Consider the following 25745-nt stretch of genomic DNA (forward strand, 5'->3'; position numbering starts at 1 on the left):
GTTTCTTGTTTAACTCAACTTCACTACCAGAAAAAAAAAAAAAAAAAAAAAGTCATGGTACAAGTTCTTGGGGAAAATAAAGTAATTTCAAGCATCAATTGCTGTTGTTCAGAGTGTAGAAATTATTAATACTGTATATATATATTTTTAATGCAAATATGGCTACCTCTATAAAACATTTCCGGTCACTATTAGTTTGCAATTTTAAAATGCATGCATTTGAGGAAGTTAAATATAGATAATATGTATGATAACATCGTTTCTTTGTTTATTGTTAAATATAAGGTACGTGAAGATGAAAGCAGGCAGAAGCAGAGTCAGCTTTTAAGTCTGAAATGAGACTGGTGCTAAGAGGAAAAAGAAGTTTCAAGCCAGCAGTTTAGACAGTTGGTAAGTGACAAAACAGAGGGATATTAAAGATACTAACAGTATCATCCATAGTGCCAGAGAAAACAAGATGAAATATAAACAATAACCGGAACAATCAAGAACCCTGTTCGCAGAACTGAGAAAATGGATTCACCAGATACAGGCATCAACTTGGTTCAGCAATAAACAATTCTCTGCCTATAAACTACATTAATTACATAATCAAACATTTGAGGAAATAATACCCAAAATTCCACTAAGCTGTAATTAAAAAAAAAAAAAAAAGTAGTTACTGAAAACTTGGCATGAACAGTACATAAATGCAGCCGGACACAAGAACACATAGAGAAGACACTAGAAGAAGCAAGTTTTGTTTATTCTCAAGCAGCCTGTCTGTTAGAAATCGCGCTCTCCAGACTACAACCTTCTGGTCTACCTCGCTTCCAAAGAAGACAGAAGTGCCTTCTTTGCCCCAACGCCTTGACTATCCTACAAAGAGTCTCCTTACAGTAGCTGAAAGACTCTAGATCCAGTGCTGACGACGACAGCGGATCTCTGGTTCAGCATGCCCACGTCACCACAAAGGTGTTGGAAAACCTACAGGAGATCAACAACTGGGTGAAAAAGAACTGGCTCCAGAAATACAGAAAGTTTCCTTAACTGAAGCTTTTGGGTCAGCAGTCCTTTGCTCAGAGACTCGCTTCTCGTGGAGTTCGGGCAGAACTCCTTGCCTGAGGAATGGGTGATAGAAGAGAAGCTGACTATGACCCTACCAGCTGCAGGAGCACTTTGACAAAAGCCTTCACGGAAAACTAAAACCAGAAAACAGACTTTACTAAATATTATCTGAAAACCAGAAATAGAAATCATAGATTAAACAGCTGCTATTCAAGCATGGAGATAAACCATTTGGTTTTGTTGATGTGCTTTTACAAAATGCCTAACAAAGCTAGTTACACTAACCTGTACGTAACTATAACTTGCTTCCTTCATCAAATGGCTCACTTGAGGGGCACTTCCTTGCATGCAGAAGTGTGATCTGCTTGAGAAGGCCAGACGCACATTACAGATACATTTGTAAGTATATAAACTAACTGCAGCGTTATTGGATACACATTATTTTTGCATTCGGCACAGAAAACTACACACGCTATTTTTCAACAGGCTTTTTTATGCAGAGGCAGGATTGTGGGAGCAGCTGTGGCCAAAGTGTAATGAAGTGTGTTGGCTGGGATTTGGGAAGGGAGAACAGCTGTGTGAACAGCTCCCACTGATCTACTGGAATTGCAAACTGTTCCACTCCATTAGTGATGGCAGGAGGGGATTCTCTCCCCACTTTATTCCTTCAGCTTACACAGAGGTCAGTAATTGCCCTAGATAGTACTGGTCCAAAGGAGCTGAGGATCTTCGGCCTCAATCTTTATCAGGGGGAAACATGCTGTATCATTCATTTCCCTTGTTAATCTGTGTGAAGACTCTGAACTGCCTCTCTTTGCTAAGATTTCGCCCCAAATTAGGACTGTCAGTTTAAGAACACATCTGATTTTACATGAACTGAATTTCTTTCACATCTTTCTTTTCTTAGAGACTAACCCTACATTCGTGTAGCCATCTCATGACTGAGCAGAAAAAGCTAGAATTTCATTCTAATAATGCTTAGGTAATAAAATAACGAAGAAACAGAAGTTAGTACACTGTCCTGGCTATTAAATAAACTAAAAAAGCCACCCCTCTGATTCCCCATCCTTTCTCATTCAAGGCAGTTCTAGCAGTCTTCAAGTTCTAGACTTCAAGGGCATAAAAACCACATGCACCTACACAAATGTATGCAATACCCAGCTGCACAGATGCTATATATAAACATCCATATAAAATCAAAGTTAAGGTTGATGAGAGAAGTAATTATTATTCCAGTAATCCGTTAACAACAACAACAAAAAGCTCAAAGGAGTTGACAATATCCAGCTTGTCTTCTGCTCATACAAGAGTTTAAAAGTTATTCAACTGCAAGGTGAGGCAAAAGCAAAACAGTTGTTAGTTTGCCACACAAAGACAGCAGCAAGAAGGATTCCTTCCTCTCCTAACCAAATTCCAGAACTACCACTGCTTAGGTTGAAGAAAAAGCAACCAGAAGAAAAATGGGCTGAATGAAACTTCTGTTCCTTTAGATTGTATAATCCTGCAGGAACGACTTTTTACATCTTTTTTACATTCTAAAAAAAAAAAAAAAAAAGGAAAACTTGAATTCTATATGAACAAATAAGGTAACATATTCTATTAGCAAGTAAATTCACCAGACTGTAATTAATTTATACATACACATGCAGTTATTCAAGTCTTGATGCAGCTGGAATCTATTTTAAAAAACAAGAGTCCAGCTTACTTTCAGGAGCCTCAATACATACACCAAATTATTTGTTTCTACATCATGCAGGCATTAGTGACTCTGCATCTGCAGGAAGATCTGGATGTATCACACAGTAACAAAAAAGGGTCTAATTCATTTTCCAGATGGAATCACTATCCAGGTAATTATTTGTTGTAAATTTGACAACACCTCCAATATTATGTTAAAAAGTTAAGGAACATAAATGAGAGATTTCAAGGTTGAATTTTTCACTTCCCTGGTGCCTCTGAGAAGTTCAGATTAGTTACAGGTGCTACTCTTCTGTCTCTCTGACAAGACCACTGTTTTATTTTTTGTGATTGTAAAATATCTAAGATTGAGCCCCCAGTCATGGTTCGAGCTTGAAGATGCTATAATATTTATGTATACTTATATCCACAAAGAGATATTAGACAGCTGAATGAAATTACCTAAACAGATGCTTGCAATCAACTTATACCATGGGATGCTAACTGTTCTCATAAACTGCAAAAAAACCAAAAAACCCAACCCAGACAATTACAGCACCATCACTGTCGACACAAGGCACTCAAACGAGTAAGAAGTGCTAGGATGGATCCAAAACTGAACCAACAGAAAAAAAAGAAAAAAAAAAAGTCAACATTTCTCATTCTTCAACACTGCAGCAAGTTGCAGTACCATTTAAAAGGCCCCAAAAAACTGATTAAAGACAAGATTAAAGCATCTGCTTGTCCTTAGAAACAAATACCTAATTCAAAAGACTGGAACTATCAAGACAGCCTTGATTCACATGATGAACAGAGGTCTCAAATGACGCTTTGGAAATAATACTTGGATGAAAAGCTGTGTGTCTACTTTTACTTGACTGGTAACAAATTAAACCATTACTCTGTGTTCACAATTAAGGAAAATGGAAACTTTTTGCTTTAATTCAGTGATAACTAGACATTTTAGGTTCAAATTTTGAGATGTAAAAAGTTTGAGGCATTCCACCTATACTTTTTACCACAATAGGTTTATGAAGCATAGAGAAAGCCTTTTAGAATACCATCCTGTTTTCCCAGATTAAAAAAACCTAAACCTTAACATATTTAATTAAAATAGCTGTAACTTGACTATAGGATCAAGTCTCTGAAAATTAAGTCATAAAAGGGCTTCAGAAACTCCCGAAACACACACATTAAAAAAAGGCAAAAACATATCATGCCATACTGTCAAAATCATTTGAAGACACAACATAAATAGTCTGTATATTTTATTACTATTTTCCAATACACATTCTATAAATGCAAAGACAATTTTTTCATTTTCATGCAAGTTGGACGCCTCTTACTCTAATATTTTCTATTTTACAAACACAAAGTAGATAGAGGAAAGCACAATCTTTTTTTATTATTCTCCTAGATGAATATTGAACAGCTTATTTGCTGGACACTGATGAAGAATGCTTTACAGGCTTATCGGCCACAAAATCTGCTTCACTGGAAGTTATCACCTATAACCCTCTTGTGTCTTTCCCAAACCCAAACTCCAATGACTAAAAACTCCAAGGAAGCAGGGGGAAGAAACTCTGAAAATTTCACTTAGTATTCTAAAAAAAAGCATCTTCATCACAGAACCTGCAATTGTTACAGAAAGTATTGTAAAATAAAACGTACCAAGAAGAGAAACAACAAAATCTGGATTGTTCTAAAAAAATACATAAAGTAACAAAACTACTTGATTATTATACCTCAAAATGTATTACGACTGCTCCGATCTATTGATGATACTGATCACAATCTAATTGATATTAGTCCCAGTTCAAATGGTAATAAAGATCAATTCCAATGTGATTTCTACATACCTATGCCTTTGTTTAAGATAAAAAAGATTCTTAGTTTTACCACGGAATTTTCTTATAAGCTTTGCTTTTTGTTTAAAACGTAAAAGAACAAAACCTCACAAAACCACAGCAAAAACATGAAATAATTACAGACCAGCATTGCATGGCCTTCTTGAATCTGCAAGAAGCCTGCAATGGCAGCTATTATGTACTACACTCACCTCAATTTTGAAACCTGAAGGCAAGAATTAGAATGTAAACTGTATTATTTCCATCACTGAGAATATTACCAAAATTATGCAGTTAAGCCAACTCCAAAAATAAAACACTACCTATTGTGGCCTTCAAAACCTCCAGCAATTCTCTTCCCAACAGCTACATCACAACCCCCAGAATATTAACACCACTGTGGGGAAGTTGGAGGGGAGGGAACTGGAACATAATGAGGTTTCAGAACTGAAAGGTGTAACATCTATTAAGCTAACGATGTACTAAGCAAGGAAAACTCTGCCACCTTCAAATGCCTCTTCAGTAGTCATTGATGTCCCCATGCCTACAATGACACCACTAGCTGCCTGCGGTTCATTGCGCTGGCAGACAGTGATTTTAGTGTTGTCTATTTTTCATGTCTCTCCAACTTTGTTTTCTCCCCACACCTATTGTTTCCTGCTACTAATCAAACTACCAAGTCTTTGGGGCTAAAATTCTATTTTGAATACTCATCGATACTGCAGACAGCACACTAAGAGCTTGATCCCTGTCTGGCACTTTCCTATTATAAGTAACATAAGGGTACGCTGACTAACCACAGGCAATCAAGATATTACCATTCCTCAGATGAGATGATATCATCTCTAACAGTCTATTGTACTTCACAGTTGCAACGTACTAGAAACTTGATAACTTTGGTTACCAAGCTTCAGTTTCATAAGATGCACCAATCTTGTGATCGTATCAGCTTACTGTAAGATATGTTCTGAAATTAGGTCAAGACTTCATTGTATTATTCAGATAATTCGATCTTTTTAATTTAGCTGAAGCATGGGAATACTCCATAATTCAGATAGTTGACCGCAGTCTTCAGGAAAGCTTTCATCAGAATACTCGAGATCTTACTTTATCCTGTTGCCTGATCGCAACATTCAGACTTCTAAAGCCCCTTTCAGGCTAGGGGTGAGTTACAACGCAACCCCTAACTATCACCCCTCTGAGTAAGTGGCTCTATTGACTTGGACTTAAGATTAGAGTTGCAATCTAATGCACTTTTGCAGTCTGCGGCTAGAAATCTGTTGATACACTCCGATTTTACCAAATACCTGCTCATTGGGTCTAGCAGGCAGGACAATCAAAGGTGGAAGACGTGTAACTTTGTCTTTATCCTGTAAATCAGATACAACCAAGGACCCCATGGGGATAAGTCGCTGTTTCTCTCCTCAGTGAGTGGCTGAGCCCTATAACAGCACTGACACACATGCTTCCCCTTCTTTCTATTCATGTTGATCCCATTACCTCGTTTTGATTTACAGGGTTTTCACAAGTAAATTTAACAATAGACTGGAATCATGAAAAAGACGACCCTTATATTCCGATCTGATAGTTAAAAATTCTTGATGTCAGAGACTTAAGGAAGAATAAACAGCTGACTTGAAATTAATAATGGAGAATAAACAGATAATAATTTAAATTGAAGGCTTGCTTGAAATTTGCCTACATTTCCCATTTTTCAGACATATTTCCTCTTTGCTCTTCCAACGCCCTATCCAGCAGCTGCTGTTTGCCCACCCACTGGAAAATAAGACACAAAGTAATGTTACCAACAAAAAGCATGTACATTTTCAGTACATTCACATTTTTGAGGAACAGACAGTTTTCCAAAAGAACCCTTTGAACTTTTCACAGACAAATAAAGCAAAAGATTCAGGGCAAGAACAGCATTAACAACTCTGTGTGTGTTTGTTTGTTCTATCATTTATTTTTAAGTTGTAGCCTATAGCACAACAGTGGGCCAGAATGGAGCATAAGAAGCAGCAGTGGGAAATAATACCATTTGGCCGTTTTCAACCCATTTTCAGAGGAGGAAAAAACCAAACAAACCAAGAGTTATTTAACATTCCCTAATTCAAACCTTAAGGAAAGCAAAAATGATATTGATTCCTTGGCAAAAGTCTATCTTTGCCTGGACAGCTCGGCCTTGGGGAGTCTCTAGCCAAGCCAAAGCAAAGGGAGATGACTTATGAGTAACACAGGACGCAGACTGCCATAGCCCATAGTGCCACTTTCAGAAGTCATCGCTGAAGAGGGACATGACATTTGCCTACATGAATCTGACTACTCTAACTTGTGGAAGGGACATGACGAGTTTGCTCAATGTGGGAAATTTTGTATTTTTTATTTACTGCTTCATTTTAGCCATCTACTTGAAAAATATTAAATTTTCTCTTCTCTGGTTTAGTAGGAGAATCAGGTCCAGATACATTTTGGAAGCTCTCACCAGAAAGGGAACAGGCCTACCTAAAATTAAGCCAAGTTGTTTATTAAATTCTTTTGTAATGCACATTTTATTTATTTTACAATACGCTAAAAAAAAGATTTTGTAAATCTTGACAAAAGATCCTTTCCTAACATATTTTCTTGGTTTGTAGTCCTCAGCTGACATAACAGTACAATCTTTACTTGTACACCACATTTTTGTTATAGGATAAAGCAACTTCACTTAAGCTGTTAGAATGCACTGCCTTAAAGAGTTCACAAAAGATTAATGACTTCTAGCTAGCAAAAATTGCATTTTGTTAGTCAAAAATGAGATATAAATTTATAAACTACCTGTCAGTGAACACAGGTCAGTCATATTTTCTCCCAACACACAGGAAAAAAAGAGATCTAGACCACATTTGCTGTGAATTTCAGATGGCATAACACTATTTACCAGTGCCCCAATGTTGGGTAGTCTGCAGAGAAATAGCACAACATCAATACAGGAGTAAATTCAAGTTACACTAGAAAAGATGACTGCTTTAAGACAGAGGAAAGTCCAGAGGAATGGGAAGTGCCGGCCAAAGCTGCTCATCGTTTCAAAGCATGCTGCAGGTCCCTGACAGCAGTACTCCAACAAAGCCCCATGGAATACAAGCTGATCTTCCAAAGCAAATCCCCAAAGGACAGCAGAAAGGACCTCCTGTCTTCTGGGGGGAGGACATTCAGTACAAGGACTGACTTTATAGAGCAAGGTTGGCAATGGGGTCCACTCAGAACCCCAAATTCCACACAAACGTGTTGATGTTGAAATTTGGTAGTTACATATATGTATGTTTAAAGTTCTGGGAACAGTTTTAGAACTAACATGACAGCTCTACTCATGTGATTCCCATTGCACTGCCATATTACATCAAAGAAAAATATACTCATCAGTAGTTACAATTTTGACTAACGCCAGAATTTCCAATACAACCAATCAGAAAGATCAAAGGCAGATTAAAACTGTTGTTTCACTCAGAAACGTAGTTCCTAGTAATAGTTTTGATAATCTACATAGCAGCATTTCCATTACCACGTATTTGATGGGACTTCATAAAATAAAATTCCTAATGAGTATCAATAAGTAAGGCTAGTTGTATTTTATACAGTTTTTCTGTCTTGAATATTTGTTTACAAAAGTGATCTCTTCTCAAAAATTACCATTATAAAAGTCTGAAAATTGAAACAATTTAAAAAAACTTGAAAGAATTCTGCAGCTTTCCTTAAGGATTAGTTTATATTTTAGTTTATGCTACCACAATTCACTTGCTTTAACCCTTTATCTGTTATTTGAACTAGTATTTCATGAATGAATGACTTTTTTGCTTTTTTAAAATGAATAACTATTTTCAATCTTACACTATTACCAAATCTGAACAATTCTTTTTTAAACTTATGTTTTAACATTAAATTACTAGAACCACATTTTTTGTAGCAAAAAATGGCAAAGCTGACCTTTATTTTATTAGCCTACAATTTGCTCACCAGTGTTTTCTTAAGCTATATGAATGGCTTATGTACGCTGACAACATCCCACAGATGGTTATGATTATGTTCAACAGGACAACGCACTCACTGAAAACTTTCACAGACGCTTACCTAATGGGATGTCACATTAAATCTGACATAGTAAGATAAAATAACTACATACTAATTATAACATCTCAAAAAGGTCATTTTCAGACAATAGTCACAACATTTCTAACGTAATTATTGACAGAACCGGCACACTAACAGTCATGTAAGAATGAGTTTTTAAACAAGTGCGATTATTACATAGTTTTCTTCTGCCAGAAGATGTCCTTGAATATACATAGCTGTCAACATCTTGGAAATAGACGCCCCCAACTACAAAACTCTGGTAAACGTCAGAATTCGATTTGACTACTACTTGCTTCCTCTCTTAATGCTTAATGACTAATTCCTCAGAGATACCCTTAAAAGCCCTAAAATGTTGTCCTTGGGTAGAAACTTTCACTCAGCAATCAATCGGGAGCAAATTAGATGATTGTGTTGAAATGCACCGCACTGTTTAAGCTAACAAATGAATGAAGAAAGGTAGTATATCGGAACATATGCCACTACACTCAAGTTGCTAAAAGGGTCTGTTGGAAGAATATTTGGTTTCCAGTGAAGCTAATATGCTATAAGAAGGGACAGTGATGAAAGAATACCAAGTCATATGGAAATCCAAATATAGTGACAGACACAATTATTTTACTAATTGCTAATGAATACAGTCAAGTGGCTTCAAAAAGCAAAACTTTGCTTGGACTACTTCAGGTTTTGACCTCTGCATGAGCAAATGCATTTCAAACTGAAGCCCACCAAAATTGATTAACGGCGCCAGCCAAGGCCAGCATGTAGTTGAAGCTTTTTTCCATCTATCACATGGCCCCAAGGATAGTTAAATGAACCTTAAAATGGCTACAAACAGCTCAATGACTACACAGACTCCTGCCAATTAGAAATAATTAGGCAGTCATTTTGGTGGTAAGTCTTTTTAAGTGCATACATAATGATGCAATGATGCTTATTAGCGATCTCATATGAGCTATGCTCAAACAGCCTGGAATAATTATGCAACTATCACAAAGCCTTGCACATCTCTGTACTTCACCTTAATGCATTTAAAAATCCACTTCATTACCTCCAGTAATTAATCCTCCATTAATTGCAGGAAAAGCCCAGTTTACCGTGCTTCGTTTCTAATTATCTTATAAATAGTTATGGTTCTAATTAATGTGTTCATTAAGCTGAATATCTTTCTCAAAGCCATGCTCAGAGCAAAGGTTCTGCTTTTGAGAGAAAAAGCCTAACTAGCCATAAGGTGAGGCCATTTTGGTTGTATTTGCTTTTATTTTAGTATATTCAACCTCCTAATTGGCATTTAAAATCTAATTTGGAAGAACTTCAAGAAGACTATATAGTAGAAAGATAGGAAAAGGATTTTCTTTTTTTTTTTTACCCATTCTCCAATCAAGAAGCTTAGAGCTTTAACAGGAAAACTTTTAGCATATCTTTTTGATACAGACTGGTAACATTTTCAGTGCTATGCCACAGATTAATTTAAATTCTATTATGATTCAGCATACCCCTACATGTTTCCATATAAGAGAAGCAAAAACTATAGAAGAATAGTTATCTAACAGTATAGGCATAGTTTAAAAAAACATACTACTGCCCTTGCCTTCATTTCTAGGATATAAATCAGCAGTACAGAATTACAAAAAACTTTAAATCAGTTATTCGCGCTGAGCAGAATATAACCCTTCAAAGTCAATGAGAGTTTTTCAGTTTGCCTTAGTAGGACTTGATATGATCCTATGAAAACTGCAACTGAAGAATATCTTAAAATAATTTTTATGGATAAGGAAACTCTTTCATACTGAAAGCATATGTTTCAAAGTATTTTGGAGGTGTGCATATAAGAATCTGCAGAAAATAAAGATTCAAAATAAAAAACTTCTACAAACGTACAATCAAAATATTTAAGTTACAGTTAATATTAAGGCATAAATATTAACTTCCTATCTTTTCCTAGATTATTTTTTTTAAATACACATTATATTTAAATACATCTCTCTCCAGTTACACTATGCAAAAACAAACAGAAGTTTTCACACTTTTTCCTTATGTGATCATATATTTAACATAAAATATTTTGCTCAGATAGTTACTTAAACACTGTTTTAACAGTAAAAGGACAAAGGCTCTACACATGCCTGAAATTATCAAATTTTTTTTTGTAATCTTTTCTTCCTATAACATCACACCTTGGTAAAATCTGGAATCATTCAAGTCAAGTGCAGCTTTGCCATCGGCTCCAAGAGGGCTAAAGTTTTATACCAATAAACCTATATTAGGACCAGATGAAGCATTATCATCTATACATATTCTTGCTCTTGCATTTCAGGGAGACAGGGTGCCTTGCCTTAGAAACTGGCAACACTCCCTGTTCACAGTGCCTCACTCTAGCTTTAAAATTGCCTCTCACCTGATCTCAACTTGAACGACCCAGGCTTGACCCTTTTTTTCCCAACCCAACCCACATTCTCCCTACGTGGGCATCTCACCCTGTTCTCTTGCTCCTCACTAAAAGAGAGCAAGAGAGAGCACTTTCAGACAGATCAGCACACTGAACTGTCCTGAAGCATGATGTGGGAAGAGAAGAACAGGCACTAAAGGATGAACGGACAATTAGGAAAGTGTCAGAGCACCCCACCTTTCATCAGCTTAATCTGGCATGAACGCGCTCCCAAAGCACGCTTTGGTCATAATATCAATAAAAACTGGCAGCTGCCTACCTGGATCTTGAAGTACAATTGATTTACATGGGATAAAATTTGTTTGTACAAAGGTACCAGAAATACTGTATGCGGCAGCTACTGTCCTACTCACGAAGAAAGCAGTGCCCTGCTACTGAGTAATGGTTTCAGCTGAAATCTTGGACAAAAGCAGTGAGCAAAGAATTCCAGGGCACGTATACCGATTTATACAAAAGAGTGATCATCTCTAAAAAACAAATCAACAAGAAGAACCTCTAAAGCAAGATTCAGCAACTACCATCTCTGCGCAAAGACGGACTTTCACTGGCCTACAGCACAGCTAGGAGCAAAGAACTGTAACGCCTTGAGAAAAATAGCTCCGAAAGGCAGTGGTCCCCAGGTCCTGGCTCCCAGGAAGTTCCAGACTAGCTTCCAGCCACAGAGGCAAGACGTTACTGATGAACATCATCTTAGCTCTCCGGTAGTTGATTTCTCCCAGGACCTGATATATTTCTAGCAGCATATTTAACCTCTAGTTTGAAAAAAGCATAGCATCAGGCACAGCGCACTTCAAATGCTGTTGCTGACCCCTGATCCAAGGTGGCTGGTTATAAACACAACAGTCTTGTTATAACTGCCCCTCATGTAACTTGAATAAAAACCACAAGAGTAATATACAAAGATAATTGAGAAGGACTATGGTAACCAATCTATTAATACCTAAAGTAAACATGGCAAGGAATCTGTGGAAGAAACAGTAATCCATCATTAAAACTATCGTGAACAGGGAAGCTGAATTAGGGTTGTACATGTAATCTTAACTCTGGCACATACAACTTCAGCAGGTTGACTTAGGCACATTCAACAAAATGCAGGTTGAATTTTTGAAATACATGGGGTTGACAGCTACTTGTATTCTACTGTTACAGGGTAACTGTTACTCTTGCTAGGTTTTTTTTACATTCTGATGAGTCCCATAGGAAAGACACAGTAAAACACTTTTTCGGCAAAAAGACATGGTTTCTGCCAGCATCTTTTTGAACTAGTTTCTGTTACTGTCATACATTATTAGAATTAGAAAAAAAGAATAAAAGATGGGAATAAAGTAAACAGTAAAGTGTTTCCATTAGTTCTGCAATTTTGTGTTTCACATTTTGATAATCACTCTGGAAACAGCAGCAATTTACATAGCAAACAATGACGGTCTTATATTACCAGTGCATCTTTAAGACATCTGCTATATGTTGGTTTGCATAGCTGCCTCTAGAAACATGAGCTCTGCAGCAAAAAATATCAGATTCTATTTCATGGCCAGAGCTTTGAAAGCAGAGAAAGAGAGGATTAAAAAAAAAAAAAAAGGGCAAAAATACATAGTAGTTTAGAATGTAGACACATCAAAACCAAAAAGCTGATTCTCCACTAAGGGGAATCATATTCTTCTTGTCTTCTTGAGTACCTTTTCCCAATCAGAAAACCGAAGCATAAAAAAAACCCCAACCCCCAAAACCACCAACCTGCAAATATGCCCCTTCCCAAAGGGAGAAATAAAAGGTTTTAGAAAAATAAGCAGCTATACTTGAAACACATTCTGTGGACATAACACCTGGACTGCTTTAGAAAAAAAAGTTTACATGTAATTAGACTCAATATTTAGCTCTAAATGAAGAGCACTTATGCATTCATATCTTTTTTTAGGGCTTTTTTTTTTTTCTTTTTTTTTACCAATGAAAGGCATCAAAGCAACTGTCACTAGCAGCTATCTGGCCTTATTGATAACTTAAGGGCCCTTGGCGTTGCTTTATGAAGTTTAATTTCCCAAAGCGGTCAATTAGATCTCGGTAATGTGCTCATTGGTGGGTTATTGCTCTAGGATATCTTCAGTGCTACTGCTTCACCTCTGTATCTTTTCCAGTATAGTCATGTAGACAAACTGTTAAGTTCCTTTTGAAAGAAGTCTGTTGTTATAGCTAAAAAATATTTTTAAAGACTAGTGGCGACACAACCTGTAATGCAACAAGATCCTAAATAAAAACTGCAGGTTTTGATTTATTGTGGGAAAAATAAGAAATGGGATCTGACATTACCATCCACAGAAAAACTAAAGATCACATGAGCAAACTCAGTAATCTGAATTTCACTAGTTCTTCCCTGCCCCAAGCCTTTATTTGAAGTTTAATGAAAGAAACACTACAATATCTTAATTAAATATACATTCTAATGGACCAAAGACTCCAGACTTCCCCTTCCCCACCAGTAAGAAGAGAGACAAACATGTAATATTTACTCTGATTCCTTACATAATTATGTGGGTCTGTACAGCTACTTGCATGCGGGTGTGTTAATTTGTGTAGCAAAGACAGAAGAAAAAAATATCCTAGGCAGCAGATCAAAACTTTAAAAGAATAATAACTCCAGTAGCTGCTACCAGGCAAAAAAAAAGAAGCAATGAAACATTTCAAAAGAAATACTCTGATTAAATAGCATTGCTTGATTTCTTAGAGGACTTTTATCTGCTTCTCTTCGGAAAATTCTTGGATCCATTTCCAAAGGACGTATTTCCAAAGCATTTTTATAGATTAAGACAGCTTTTCAACACTGTCTGACAATATGTGCCCAACCTTGTGCTTCACAGTTGTCTTGTCATTTCTTGTTTCTTCGAGCAGATACACAGATAGACCCATGATTGTACCCTCTCCCCCTGTAGCTATGTCATTGCTCTGACTCAATACTGCTATTGTTACTCAAACTTCACTTCCTAATTCCTTCCATCTCCTTCCCATCAGACAATAAAACTCATATTGTCTGATGTCTGCAGGATGGGCAATTCAGAAAACCTTCACTTTCTTCCCTAAGCCTTTCCTTTTCCCCAGAACAGCTAACATCACCTATGTTAACGCTGACTCCAATAGGCAAGACCTCTACTCTTCAGCTGAAACCAACTTCAACTTTAATCCATACATCTGCATCATACTTAAGTTTAGTCTTTCTTTACAACATTCTTAAAAATCAGTCTAAGTCCACACAACTGAAATTCATCTTATTTGTGTGATGATCTTTGCCCACTACTTGAGCCATTTAATTCTCTCCCCCCCCCCCTTTTTTTTAATTAATCTCTTCTCTACCTCCTCCTGTTCCTCCATAAACTCTCAGCCTAATTTGCAAGGCCCCTCCCAATTTTTTTCTTTTTTTATCTGCTATTATCTCATCTATTAGACATTGCTGCTGACATTGATGTCTACCTCAAAATGTACATCCCTTTTATCTTCCTCTCTCCTAAGAACCTTTATTTTCTTTTCAGACCAATGCTGTTCTAGAAAATTCTTCCTGAAGTTGTTCATAATTAAAACTCTGCATTGTAATCTATTAGAAGCTATCCACACCAGCCTGTGCTAACCAGAACAGATACAGCCCATAACTAAAAGGAAGTTTTGAACACAAGTTAGTATAGATTGTGTTTTGATCCAACACTTGTTATCAGCTGGAAGATCTGATAGGCCAGGATTTTAATTTGGAAAGACTAACACATTAGTACTACCACGGTAAAATAATAAGATGCATGGAAAAAAGAGAGACTGAAGACAGACCCACTCCTATTCACCATTCCAAGTAAAGCAAATACAAAAGCATTCAATGATTATATCTTCCAAAAGTCTTACGAACAACATCTCACTGTGCAATATTGACTCTTGACTAAAATATTTCCTAGCAATGGTTTGGATTTATTTTTAAGAAGATATTAAAATATGAAATTCTCAAAGACCAAAAAGAACCCTCAGGCAAAAGATGACCGACCCTTGCCAGTACTTCAAACTGAAACCTGCAAAAAGCTTAAGATCTTCCCTATACGGTGGCACACTATAAAGAACACAGGTAAACAACTGATTCATAGCAAGGATTTACAGCTTGCCCCAGCCATGAGTAAGTGTCTGAATGAAGCTATGACCTTTCAGAGAACAGCTCAAACCCAACAGCAAGAATCTCTAACTTCAGGGTAAGCATTGTCCAGTGTTGTATTTGTGTTTGAAGCAGCAGTGTTGAAAATGCATCTAGGAAAGGGGTGGTGAGGAATTCTTTTATTGTAATTCCATCATCACTGTGTGTCATAAACCAGGCAATGCAAATTACACTATCTTTAGGAGATCACTAGATTTGTAAACTTGACTATTCAGTATGTATACCAAGACAGCACTATTTAAAAAAAAATTAATGGGGGTTTACTATTATTTATTTAATGACCCTTTTCACATTGCACTTCTCTGCATGACTAGAGGACCCTATTTTTAAATATTACAAACTCTAAGAGCTAAACACAAAGAATTCTGGCAGGCTATGAGGCTTGAACGTAAGTTAATTCTAGTTTACATTGCTAGGATAATGGCAACTTCAGTTAACAAGCTGCTTTTTCATACCAAAACCCAAGTCTATTCCAAAGCCACCCATAAGAAGTAGGTCACCCTGCCACTGGACTGCAATAAGATACACACATTTCAATAGTAAATCAATTAGACTGGAAGAATGGTAAAGAAATAAGATGTAACCATGTACCCACACACACACTGGAATAAAAAAAAAAACAAAACCAAAAAACAACACCCTGATCAAACACTGCCTTTGCTGACAGTCCAAAGGGCATCAATTCTACATACGGCATTACTTTACACATGGTATTTTCTCTTCTTAGATATGTATAGATGTACTAGCAGTTATTGTGTCAATCTTTAAGTTGAACTGTGTTAAAGATTTCAAGGCAGCAGTTTTCAGTTTAATGTAAAGGGAAAAGCCAAAAACACTTGGCAGACAATAAAAACAAACTTGCATATTTAAAGGCAATTATAGTGAAATACTCTATAATCACAGAATTGTATGAAATCAAGGAATAAAGGTTAACATATTTTGGTTAATTCTATTTAAAGCTACATGAATTAAAAGATTTGCATTACAAGTTCTGATGTAAAGTAAGTATTTTCACATACGATTAACTTGTAGAACAATTGCAGTGAAAAAAATCTAAAAATATTAACTAGACCATCCACACAGAAATTATATGAAATCCGAGTTTCTCCATTCCAGAGAAGCATAATATTCTAATAAGAACTATCCTAATCTTCACCCAGCAATAATTTCAAGATGATATTATTATTCTCATTTCCTTGAATAATATCCATACTCCAGGGCCATTTTCCTTCTCATATTCAATATCATGCATGCTTGTATCAAGATTCCTTTCTTCATATCCTGTCACAGTATCAATCACTGCCTCCTGTCCACTCAATCCACTTTTGATTTATCAGCCGCCGTCTTTCTGGACTCCATAACTCGACCCAAACCATTTTAGCAAGACATTGACAAATAGCACCCAGTATCACATCAACCTGTTCCACTTAGTAAACTAAGAAACAGTAACTGTGACATCTCTGCATAAGTATTCCATTCTATTCCCCAGACTGATGTATATTAATGAGGAGATGGTATTTGAAATGCTTCTTCCACATCAGCATCTAATATGATCAAATTAGGAAATGGGATGATTTATTAAATTTCGTAGAGCTGAAATATTTCTTTATATCACTGTATGTGTGGTTTCAGAAAGTGAGCTGTTGCTTTCAATTTTTCTACTGAGGATGTGCCTGCATTTCACAGACGAATTATTGTCTTTAAAAAGATTGCAGGAAGGCGAAATGTTATTAAGCAAATGCTCAGTAAAACAAACTAAATCGGTTTTAAAATTCCTAATTTAATGTAAATCTTGGTTGTTTTGCTGAAATTCAGTTTGTGATCTTATTAAGTCATATTTGCATTGTACTATCTTGCTGTAGGACAGCTTTAAATTTATAGCATTACTAGGAAGCCCCACTTTTTTGACTCTAAAAAATGCATCTAAAATAAAATAGTTATAATATGCACAAGTTTTCTTAGCTTCTAAAATAAAGTACCAAAAGAAAAAAAAAATTTAGGTTACAAACAATACCTACTCAAAATATTTTTCAAACGTGTCATTGTAAAAATCTAACTTTTCAGATTAAAACTTGATATTTCAGTATTTTTACACAGTTGGAGCTCCGTAAATCATTCACTCAAATAACTTCTCTAACATAGGTGTTTTATTAAAAAAAGAAAATTTACATTACAGCCACATATACTTTTACCAACATTTTCACTACCTTGAAAAACAAACTACCTTAATTTGATGGGGGACTGTGGGGAGAAAAGACATTATGGGATACAGAATTTGTGACACCTGCATGACTTATACCAAAACCAAATCCAGTGATTTAAAGATACCACGTAATGGATCTTAACTTCCAATATTAAATTCGTTTTCTAGTGTCAGTCCCATTCCCATTGGGGGGGGGGACCCCAAACAACAAAAAACCAAAACCCACAGTTGCTCAAGTCCTAAAGGTGGTACTCTGAAGGTACAACAGTAATGTCACAAATACAAGTAGCATAGAGATGATCTTCACTTTATTTCTGTCTCTCATATTGCTGCTTTTCAGGTGGGTCCGTAGATTTTACTCCCTGCCACTGGCAATTCAAAGTTGGAGATCGACAAGAATACTTTAGTGAGTTACACACTCTTTACTACACTAACACAAGGTGGACCTTCTTATTAGCTAGTTTACATAAGTGTTTTCTCAGTACTTACCTTTAAATGTCTATGAAAATAAGTTGTCCCACCCAAGCAAAAAAATTAATTAATTACAGGTGCTACATTCTTATAAAAATTCCACTTCAGCATTACAAATACATACATTTCCCAAGATAAATATTGTCTCTTCACATTTAACAGCTTTGGATGGATTTTTCTTGCCTGACTGCTTTTTTAAATTCATTTCAACTTCTGGTATCCATAACCTCCAACAGCAAGGGCTTCCACAGCTTAATTACGTGATACCTAAGAACCATCTCCTTTTGTTTGACTAGGATTTGCCACCAGCTGACTGTTCACTTGATGCCTGCCCCAGGTCTTACATTGGAGGAGACAAGCAACACTCATTCCTAAATCATCTTTTCACACCTTTTTTTTTTTTAATTATTTTATTTTTTTAAATACCCCTCCATCACATTCCCTCTTTCTCCCACGATCTCTTTTCCAGCCTGAAGAATCATAATGTACTCAGTCCTCTTAGGAAAGCTGTTCATACCTTTGATCAAGTGCACAAGACAGATTTTGAGATAGCAAAGAAAGGAACTCTTTAGCATGGCTGCGGCTGCCTCAGCACTAACAGGGAAAACACAGGCCTCTAGTAGCAGCTTCCTGCAACCTATTTAACTCTTCTCCAGAAATAAGATTAATCCATGGCTTCTCAGTGTAACGTTACAGCAGAGAGCAGACTTGGAAAAAAATACAATAAAGGATTCAATGTGTCCTGTTGGTTTTAGTTTTAGGCTTTTAACATGCCAAAAGACTCTTCTATTATAATTTAGGATGTTATTTATAAATATTTTCCCTGAAGAATGATGTCTGTGAATAGTAACATCCTCTAAAGTGACATGCAGCTATACCTTCGTAGCTATAGTACTGAAAAGCTAGTATATTTTATACATAAAATATTTTATATGCAGTATTTCCTAGCACAAATTAAATAAACAGTAGTCATGGGTTTAAAGTTTTAGGTGCATAATTTCCATATATTGCAATGATAATTAACATCAGTAAACCCCTTGGAAAAGATGACCATTAGGCTATGTCTAATGAGATCTGCAATTTATACTTATTACAATAAAAATGAGATCTTTAAATCAGGTTATTGTATTTCCTAATGCTGAGTATGTGACATACTGAAAAACACCTTCATTTTCACCTTATTCTTTTGACATTTCATTTTTTTAAAACTGATTTTGTTAGGAAAACAGTGGATATTTACAGGAACGTTTCTACACACAGCACAGTAGCTTATCTGGGGTCTACAGCTCAGGTGGTAAGTATACTCAAAGAGGGATCACACAGTTTAAATAACCCAATTGCTACTACAAAGGCATTGCAGCAGTAAGTGTCCAGGCAACTATTATAATGAACAGCTGTGAATAAGTCATGAGAGAATACAAATAAAAGAAAGTGAAACATTCACATCTTTCAACAATTTCTCAACATTTAGAGGCAACAGCTCTACTCATCTGGTATATGAAAAGAACATGTTTTACTAAATTCTTAGTGCAGGTACACAAAATTACCTGGTTGAAGATTTGTAAACACATACCAGAAAAGCTTTGATCTGCCTGATACACTCAATAATTAATTTAAATTAATTATTAAACGCTAACAGTAATTCTGATATCCAGGGATAAACTTTACTTAAACTTCTTAATTGAAAAATACACACACACACACACACACACAAATTGAGCTCCTTTTAATTACAAGACTATGAAACAGATTTTATAATACAATTTGCAACAACTGATTAAGATTTAAGTATTTAAATTATGTTTATTATTGAAAATATTCATTTGTCACAATCCAATTTATGAAAAATTTCAGCACCATAGATATCTTTAAATATTAAGAAAAATTTGCATAACTAAATACTCATCTCGTTCCAAGGGAAATACAGATGAGAAAATAACAGTTTAGTCTGATCTTCAGGGAGCCAATGTTATGCATGGGAGTTATGGAAATCAGCAATCAAAAAAAATCCACAAGAAGTTTTCAGATGATTACAGTTAAACCAAGGTGACTTTATTAATGTTTTTTGCACTTGGTCAACTGCACAATATGTAACTTATCTTCAAAACCAACTGTTCCCCCAATGTAATGTAAAGATTTAGTACATCAAAAGCACAGCATAACGATTTCAAATTAGGAAGAGTTCAAGTGACAAGTAGTCCTGACAGTCAGTTGCAACCATTATTTCTAGTATATTCCAAACTCAGTAACTATAGGAACATTTGAAATGAATGTTTTTACAGTATTAATAATTCTTTTTCCTAGAAGAGAGTCTTACCTTCTTGTTCTACTTTTTGATCTTGACCTTTGAGACCTGTAGGATTTGCCTCTGCCCCTCGATCGGCTACGACTGCGTTTTCTTCTAGAACCATATGAAGAACTACTGCTCGATCTGTGTCTGCGTCTAAAACAAAACCATGCTATTAGTATGCTACTGCTTCTAAAAAAAAAGAAAAAAAAAGAAAAAAGAAAAAAAACAGAAAACCAGGACCAAAACCCTAACAGTTTACTTAAAAGGGACATACAAACCTGTGGGTTCTGTATTATGTTGTAGAAGCCTCGAATACCACTATTACACTGTAATAAGTAATTCACGTACACACAGGCAATGCCTATCTTAAAGAGCTTATATTCTAACATACACATCCCAAGACAGAAAAAGGATAGATGGCGAAACAAAAGTTAACTGGTTGGCCTAAAATCATGCAATACCTCAAGGGCAAAGCCAGGAACACAACCCAGCTCTCAATGGTTTGTAGTTCCGTGACCAGCTCATTGGAATTCACTGCCTTTTTACCAACTCTAAGGTCGAAGAAACATTTAGAACCTACAGTCTCAGCAGGATTTACACAGAAATACACCATTTGGGATAAGGACTACAACTTCAGCACTAAAAATGAAATTAATGTTAACTTCTGCATTGCTACTCTATACAATTATTTCCAGTCATACTATGTACATACATAAAATATAAACATAAGAATGTATTCTTAGGTGTGCATAATTTAAAATATGTATATATATATATATAACCTTACAGATTTCAACTTTCGTAACATGCAATCTTTGTTCTGCTCTGATGCAGACAGACACACACACCCCTTTTTTAAGTACTATTATTAATCAAATAATCAGTGTTAATTTATTCCATTTGAGCTTAGAAGTTTTCTCCTGAGTTCAGCCAGGAGTCAGAAAGGTATCTTCCTTTTCCCCTCCCACCCAACCTGCCCATTTCATTTATTCAAAGGATAAATTCTTACACACAAAGGAGAAACGTGGAAGCATAGTTACTAAATACATAAATTAATCCCCAAACTGAGGGAAGGGATACCTTCCAAGTCTCAATCTTAAAATCTCCTCTCCGTCTCCACCTCCCTAACAGCTAACTAAATAAAAATTACAATCCCTATGAGAACTTCCATATTTTTGGCCTTTATTAGGTTTGGTTAATATTAAAATATAACACCATGTAGAAACACTTCTGTAATTCAGGATGTAGTCAATGTGATGTGTGCTTATCTAGCATAAGGGAAAAGGTGCTGTATTATGTACAAGTAGTGCTGCAGTAGTCCAAACTGGAAAAGATATATAGGTTAACTACTAAAGAACAGGTCTTCATTTGAAAAAGGAATGCCGTGTTCCTGCTAAACGAAGATGAACCACAGTAATCTTGAAGACTGCTGCTTTTGATTCTTAAGGGTCAGGGATAAATCCAGCAGGACCCCAGCGTGTAATAGTGACTTAACTGCCAGGAGAAAATGCCCTAAACTAAGGGCAAAGCAAAGGTGCCAGCCAGATCCTAAAAGCAGACACTTTCGTCTCTTCTGGATTCAATTTAAGTCAACTGGTCTTCGTCCAGACTCTAATCTCCCTTCAAGCTCTGTTTTTATCTGCGAGATAGCCATGCCTGCACTGGACTAAAGAGATTCATAAAGCTGCGTGTCATCAGCATATTGTTGGCATCGAAGCCCATGTCATCTCATTGTGTCCCCTAAGGGCTGTATGTAGATGCTAAGCAGGAACAGGAGAAAGGAGGGATGGAAATGAACAAACAAGAAACCCCCCACAACCAGCCAGTGTGCCCCTCATTGAAACACTCTTCTGCCAACTAAAGAAAGGTTTGTCAGGAGCAGTTGCTAATATATTTACAGGGCAGCTAGACACAATGAGTATTTTCCAGCTCCACTTACTAATAAATTGACCACCACCTGTTCAGTTTGACTCCAGGATCACCGCAAGTCAGACTGAGAGAAAACCAGGAGAGCGTACCTGATCTAAAAAGGTCAGGTACTGAAAGGGGCCTTTGACGAAGGAAATACAGTGTTAGGTCAAGTGAAAATTGGTAGATATAGCCACATGACCTGTGTTCTCAACACCTGGCTGACTACTGTATTCTTTACACTTAAAAAAATAGCAAGAATAATGGTGAAAAACAGCTGTTGCAGCAAATATATAGACTGCTGTAAAATCACCCTGTCTTTTGATTGAGAAAGTCTACCTTGTTGTCTGGAAGGACCTACTTGGTTTATTACAACAGAAAAAAGTAACAAACAGTGTAAAACTAATTGAATGAAACTACTTTACAAACTGGTGTTAATATATGAGCTATTATATTTCCAAAATGAGATTCCAAGTTCATTATTTAGAAGGAGGAGAAAGGAAGTTATTTTAGTTGGCTGGTTTTGTCTGTTTTAATAAGGAAGTTGCCTTTGGATCTGCATATACACTGGTTTTGTATTCTTGGAGGGGGGAGGAAGGTGTTTTGGGTTTTGTGGTGGTGGTGGTTTTGGATTTTTTCTTTAGATGTAAGTGAAAATATTGCCAGATCTTCCAAGATTCAGAGCAAACTTTGCTATAAAATTCCAACCTAGAACTGACTACACATTGGATTCAAATGCTTCTAGCTTTCTGCCATAACTTGAAAGAGCTCGATTTGTAAACAACTGTGACAGACAGTAAATTACTACAAATGCACCTTTTCTCATAAGAATGTGAACGAGACTGGAGATCTCGAGACCGCGACCTTGACCTTGATTTCCTTCCAGATTTTTTACGGCTGTACGTTCTGCTGTCTGAGGAGCTACTTGAAGATGAACGCCTGCGGTGTTTCTTTTTCCTTCTGCTTCTGTTCTCTTCTTCTGTGTCCGAGGACCGACGTCCCATTTTTAAACTACATAAAAACAAAAATTCTAAACTGTAAGAAAGTCTCTTATCTACATAAAGTTGTTATATATTAAAAAAATAGTGTCTGTGCACAAACAAACAAACATATCATTATACGATTTTAAGTCATCATGTGAATAGAAAATCTGGTTTGCATGCAAAAATAAAAATCAAGATTTTAATATAAGACATCAACAAATTCACGTTACCAAGTAACTTGAAATTTACACTGTCAGCAAATTTGAATTAATTTATTATGGTATCAACTATTTGTTGTAAATTTTCACAAAAGATATTTCACAACCATTTAAACAGATAAACGCACCGATAAAATCATTTCTACATCAGAACATATTTTCATTTTAGCTTATTTTTACATTTTTGCCTTAGATATTAATTTTTCAGAAATTTGGGGAGTAATGTACAAGATACTCCTTATATCTGATATTTCACTTTAAGATGCTAGGCAATCATTAGTACAGCATCTTTAATATGTTTAATTTACAGTTATAAATGAAGATCCATAATATGTACACAACGATGGAATGCAGTCTATCTATTTCAGCTACTGATGTGACTCTCGATGTCTTTTTAGGTTCTGCCATTTAAATAATGTACATTTTCGTCCTGCTTGTCAAAATTAAAACATGCATTGAGAAAAAATTCTAGGAAGTTATTTGTAAATTAATTTAAACTAGAGCTAGGTTGATTTTGATTCTCAGTTTAGATCCACTCAACTTTAAATAGCTTTATTCCAAAATCAGGCCTATAAATGCTGAATTTCAGAAATATGTCTTGCTTGCCAGTCTGTTTGCTTGGACAAAGTTTACAGACTTTGATATCAGATTTGAAAAAAAATGGGGGGGCGGGGAAGCTTGCCATTTATTAATTGTTGCAAAGACTATCATCTTCATTTGCAACTCCCAAGAGATCAGTTTCATTGCTTCACAATTGAAGAATTGTTGTATTTCTTGACTTTCCAGGCTGCAAAAAGTGCATAATGCTTTAAAACTATTTTTCTGTCCCAGCAGTATCAGCTCTATCCACCCAAGACTTCAAGACCCCTCTTCACACACACTTCAGCTAATGGCAGCTAGTAACAGCCCTTCTTCCAAGAACAAACAGTTATTTCAAGGCTCCCTAGCTACTTCTGCCCTGGGAAAACAGGAACTCATAATTCTTTAACGTTCATATCAACAGCTAGATCACGGATATATTTTGCCACAATATCACCTGTCTTTAATCAACACTGAAACATTACAGGTCCTCATATTTCTAGCATAAACAGGTTGAACTTGTTCATTTTCTGCATACAAACTTTTGCCCTTCCTCACACCTTTTACCACCTAGGCAGCAGACTCTAATCTCCAGGGTAAAGATTGAAAACAGAACAAAAGAGAAATTCACCACTAAGTACGTTTATGCTTAAATTCACAGAAGGTTTACATGTGAATACAAGTCTTGATTACGCTAGGCCTTCTGGTCAAAATGCATGATTGAGAAAAAAAAAAAAAACATGTTTAGTTCCACAGTCTCTTAAACCTACATTTTTACCCTCAAGTTCCCAAGACAGCTAAAACTGTTCTGCACACGATCATACTTGCTACAGTCTTACAGTGGTATACCTAAACACCCAAGCAGGCATGGGATTTGCAAAGTCAGAGTACTGTGACCAACCTTCCCAAGGGAGCCTTTTGGGTAGCCACAGTCAAAGTACAATAAATATACAGACAATGCTGCATTTGACAGAATTTGAAGATTATGTTAGAGATGCAGGTTTGCTTGTCAGATTGAGACACACTCCTCCCATGCTGATGAAGCTCATCCTAAGGACTGCCAGACCCCTGGAGCCAGGGCGAGGAAGCTACAGCGAGCGCAAGTCAAGAGTCAAAGGAACATCCTCCTGGAAAGGGCCAAGTTCCGGACCTGGCATCTACTTCAAGGAGAGCTTCCATATTTTACCCAATAGTTGTTTAAGGTAAAATACAAGGCAGTCCCTTAAGTATCTGGATTTTCTTTGATGTTCACTAGAGTTCACTCACTGCCGCAATCAAAACAGTAGCTACGTAAACTCATTCCTATGTAGCCAAATCTCTGTGGACTGCAGATGGCTCTTCGGCACGCAACTCGGAGCTATCAGTTTCACTCCTGCAGCCAAGAGTGCCTACAAATCAGCCGTTACTAGGCTTTGCTGCAGCAAATCCCTCTATGTATTTACTTCACTTCTCAATAGTTTCTGTTTTCAGCACTTTAGAACTGGTCCTTCAGCTAACAATCTAAACAAAGCATTTTTTAAATATTCAACTTAAAACAACAAATCTCTGTGCACCTAAACCAGCAGAATTTTAGGAGGATGAACTGCTATGCACGAGAATTTCTTTTTTAAACAAAGTTATTTCTACCATCTTACTAAAGGTATTCTGCACAGATTTTGAAAAAGACAGAGGCAGTACTTTACAGACTATTTTATCTCATTTAAGGAACTAACACTTTAATTTACAATTCTGTAGAGGAATGACGATTTATATCAACGCACCATCTTGTGCAGTCATTTTATTTTTTTCCCCTCAG

The 25745-nt window shown here is 36.2% G+C and overlaps 1 protein-coding gene across 2 annotated transcripts in view; it reads right to left on the minus strand.

Annotated features, from left to right (window-relative positions):
• The window catches only part of RSRC1 (arginine and serine rich coiled-coil 1), a 172685-nt gene that overhangs the window by 144472 nt on the left and 2468 nt on the right, over positions 1–25745 (minus strand). For both annotated transcript variants that reach the window (XM_069792859.1, XM_069792858.1), the window contains exons 2-3: positions 22987–23181; positions 20290–20415 (exon numbers count right to left, since the gene is read on the minus strand). In XM_069792859.1, coding sequence (XP_069648960.1) covers positions 20290–20415; positions 22987–23181 — 321 coding nt within the window. The remainder of the gene's footprint in view (positions 1–20289; positions 20416–22986; positions 23182–25745) is intronic.

This window comes from Haliaeetus albicilla, chromosome 9, assembly GCF_947461875.1.
Source record: "Haliaeetus albicilla chromosome 9, bHalAlb1.1, whole genome shotgun sequence".
NCBI lineage: Eukaryota > Metazoa > Chordata > Aves > Accipitriformes > Accipitridae > Haliaeetus > Haliaeetus albicilla.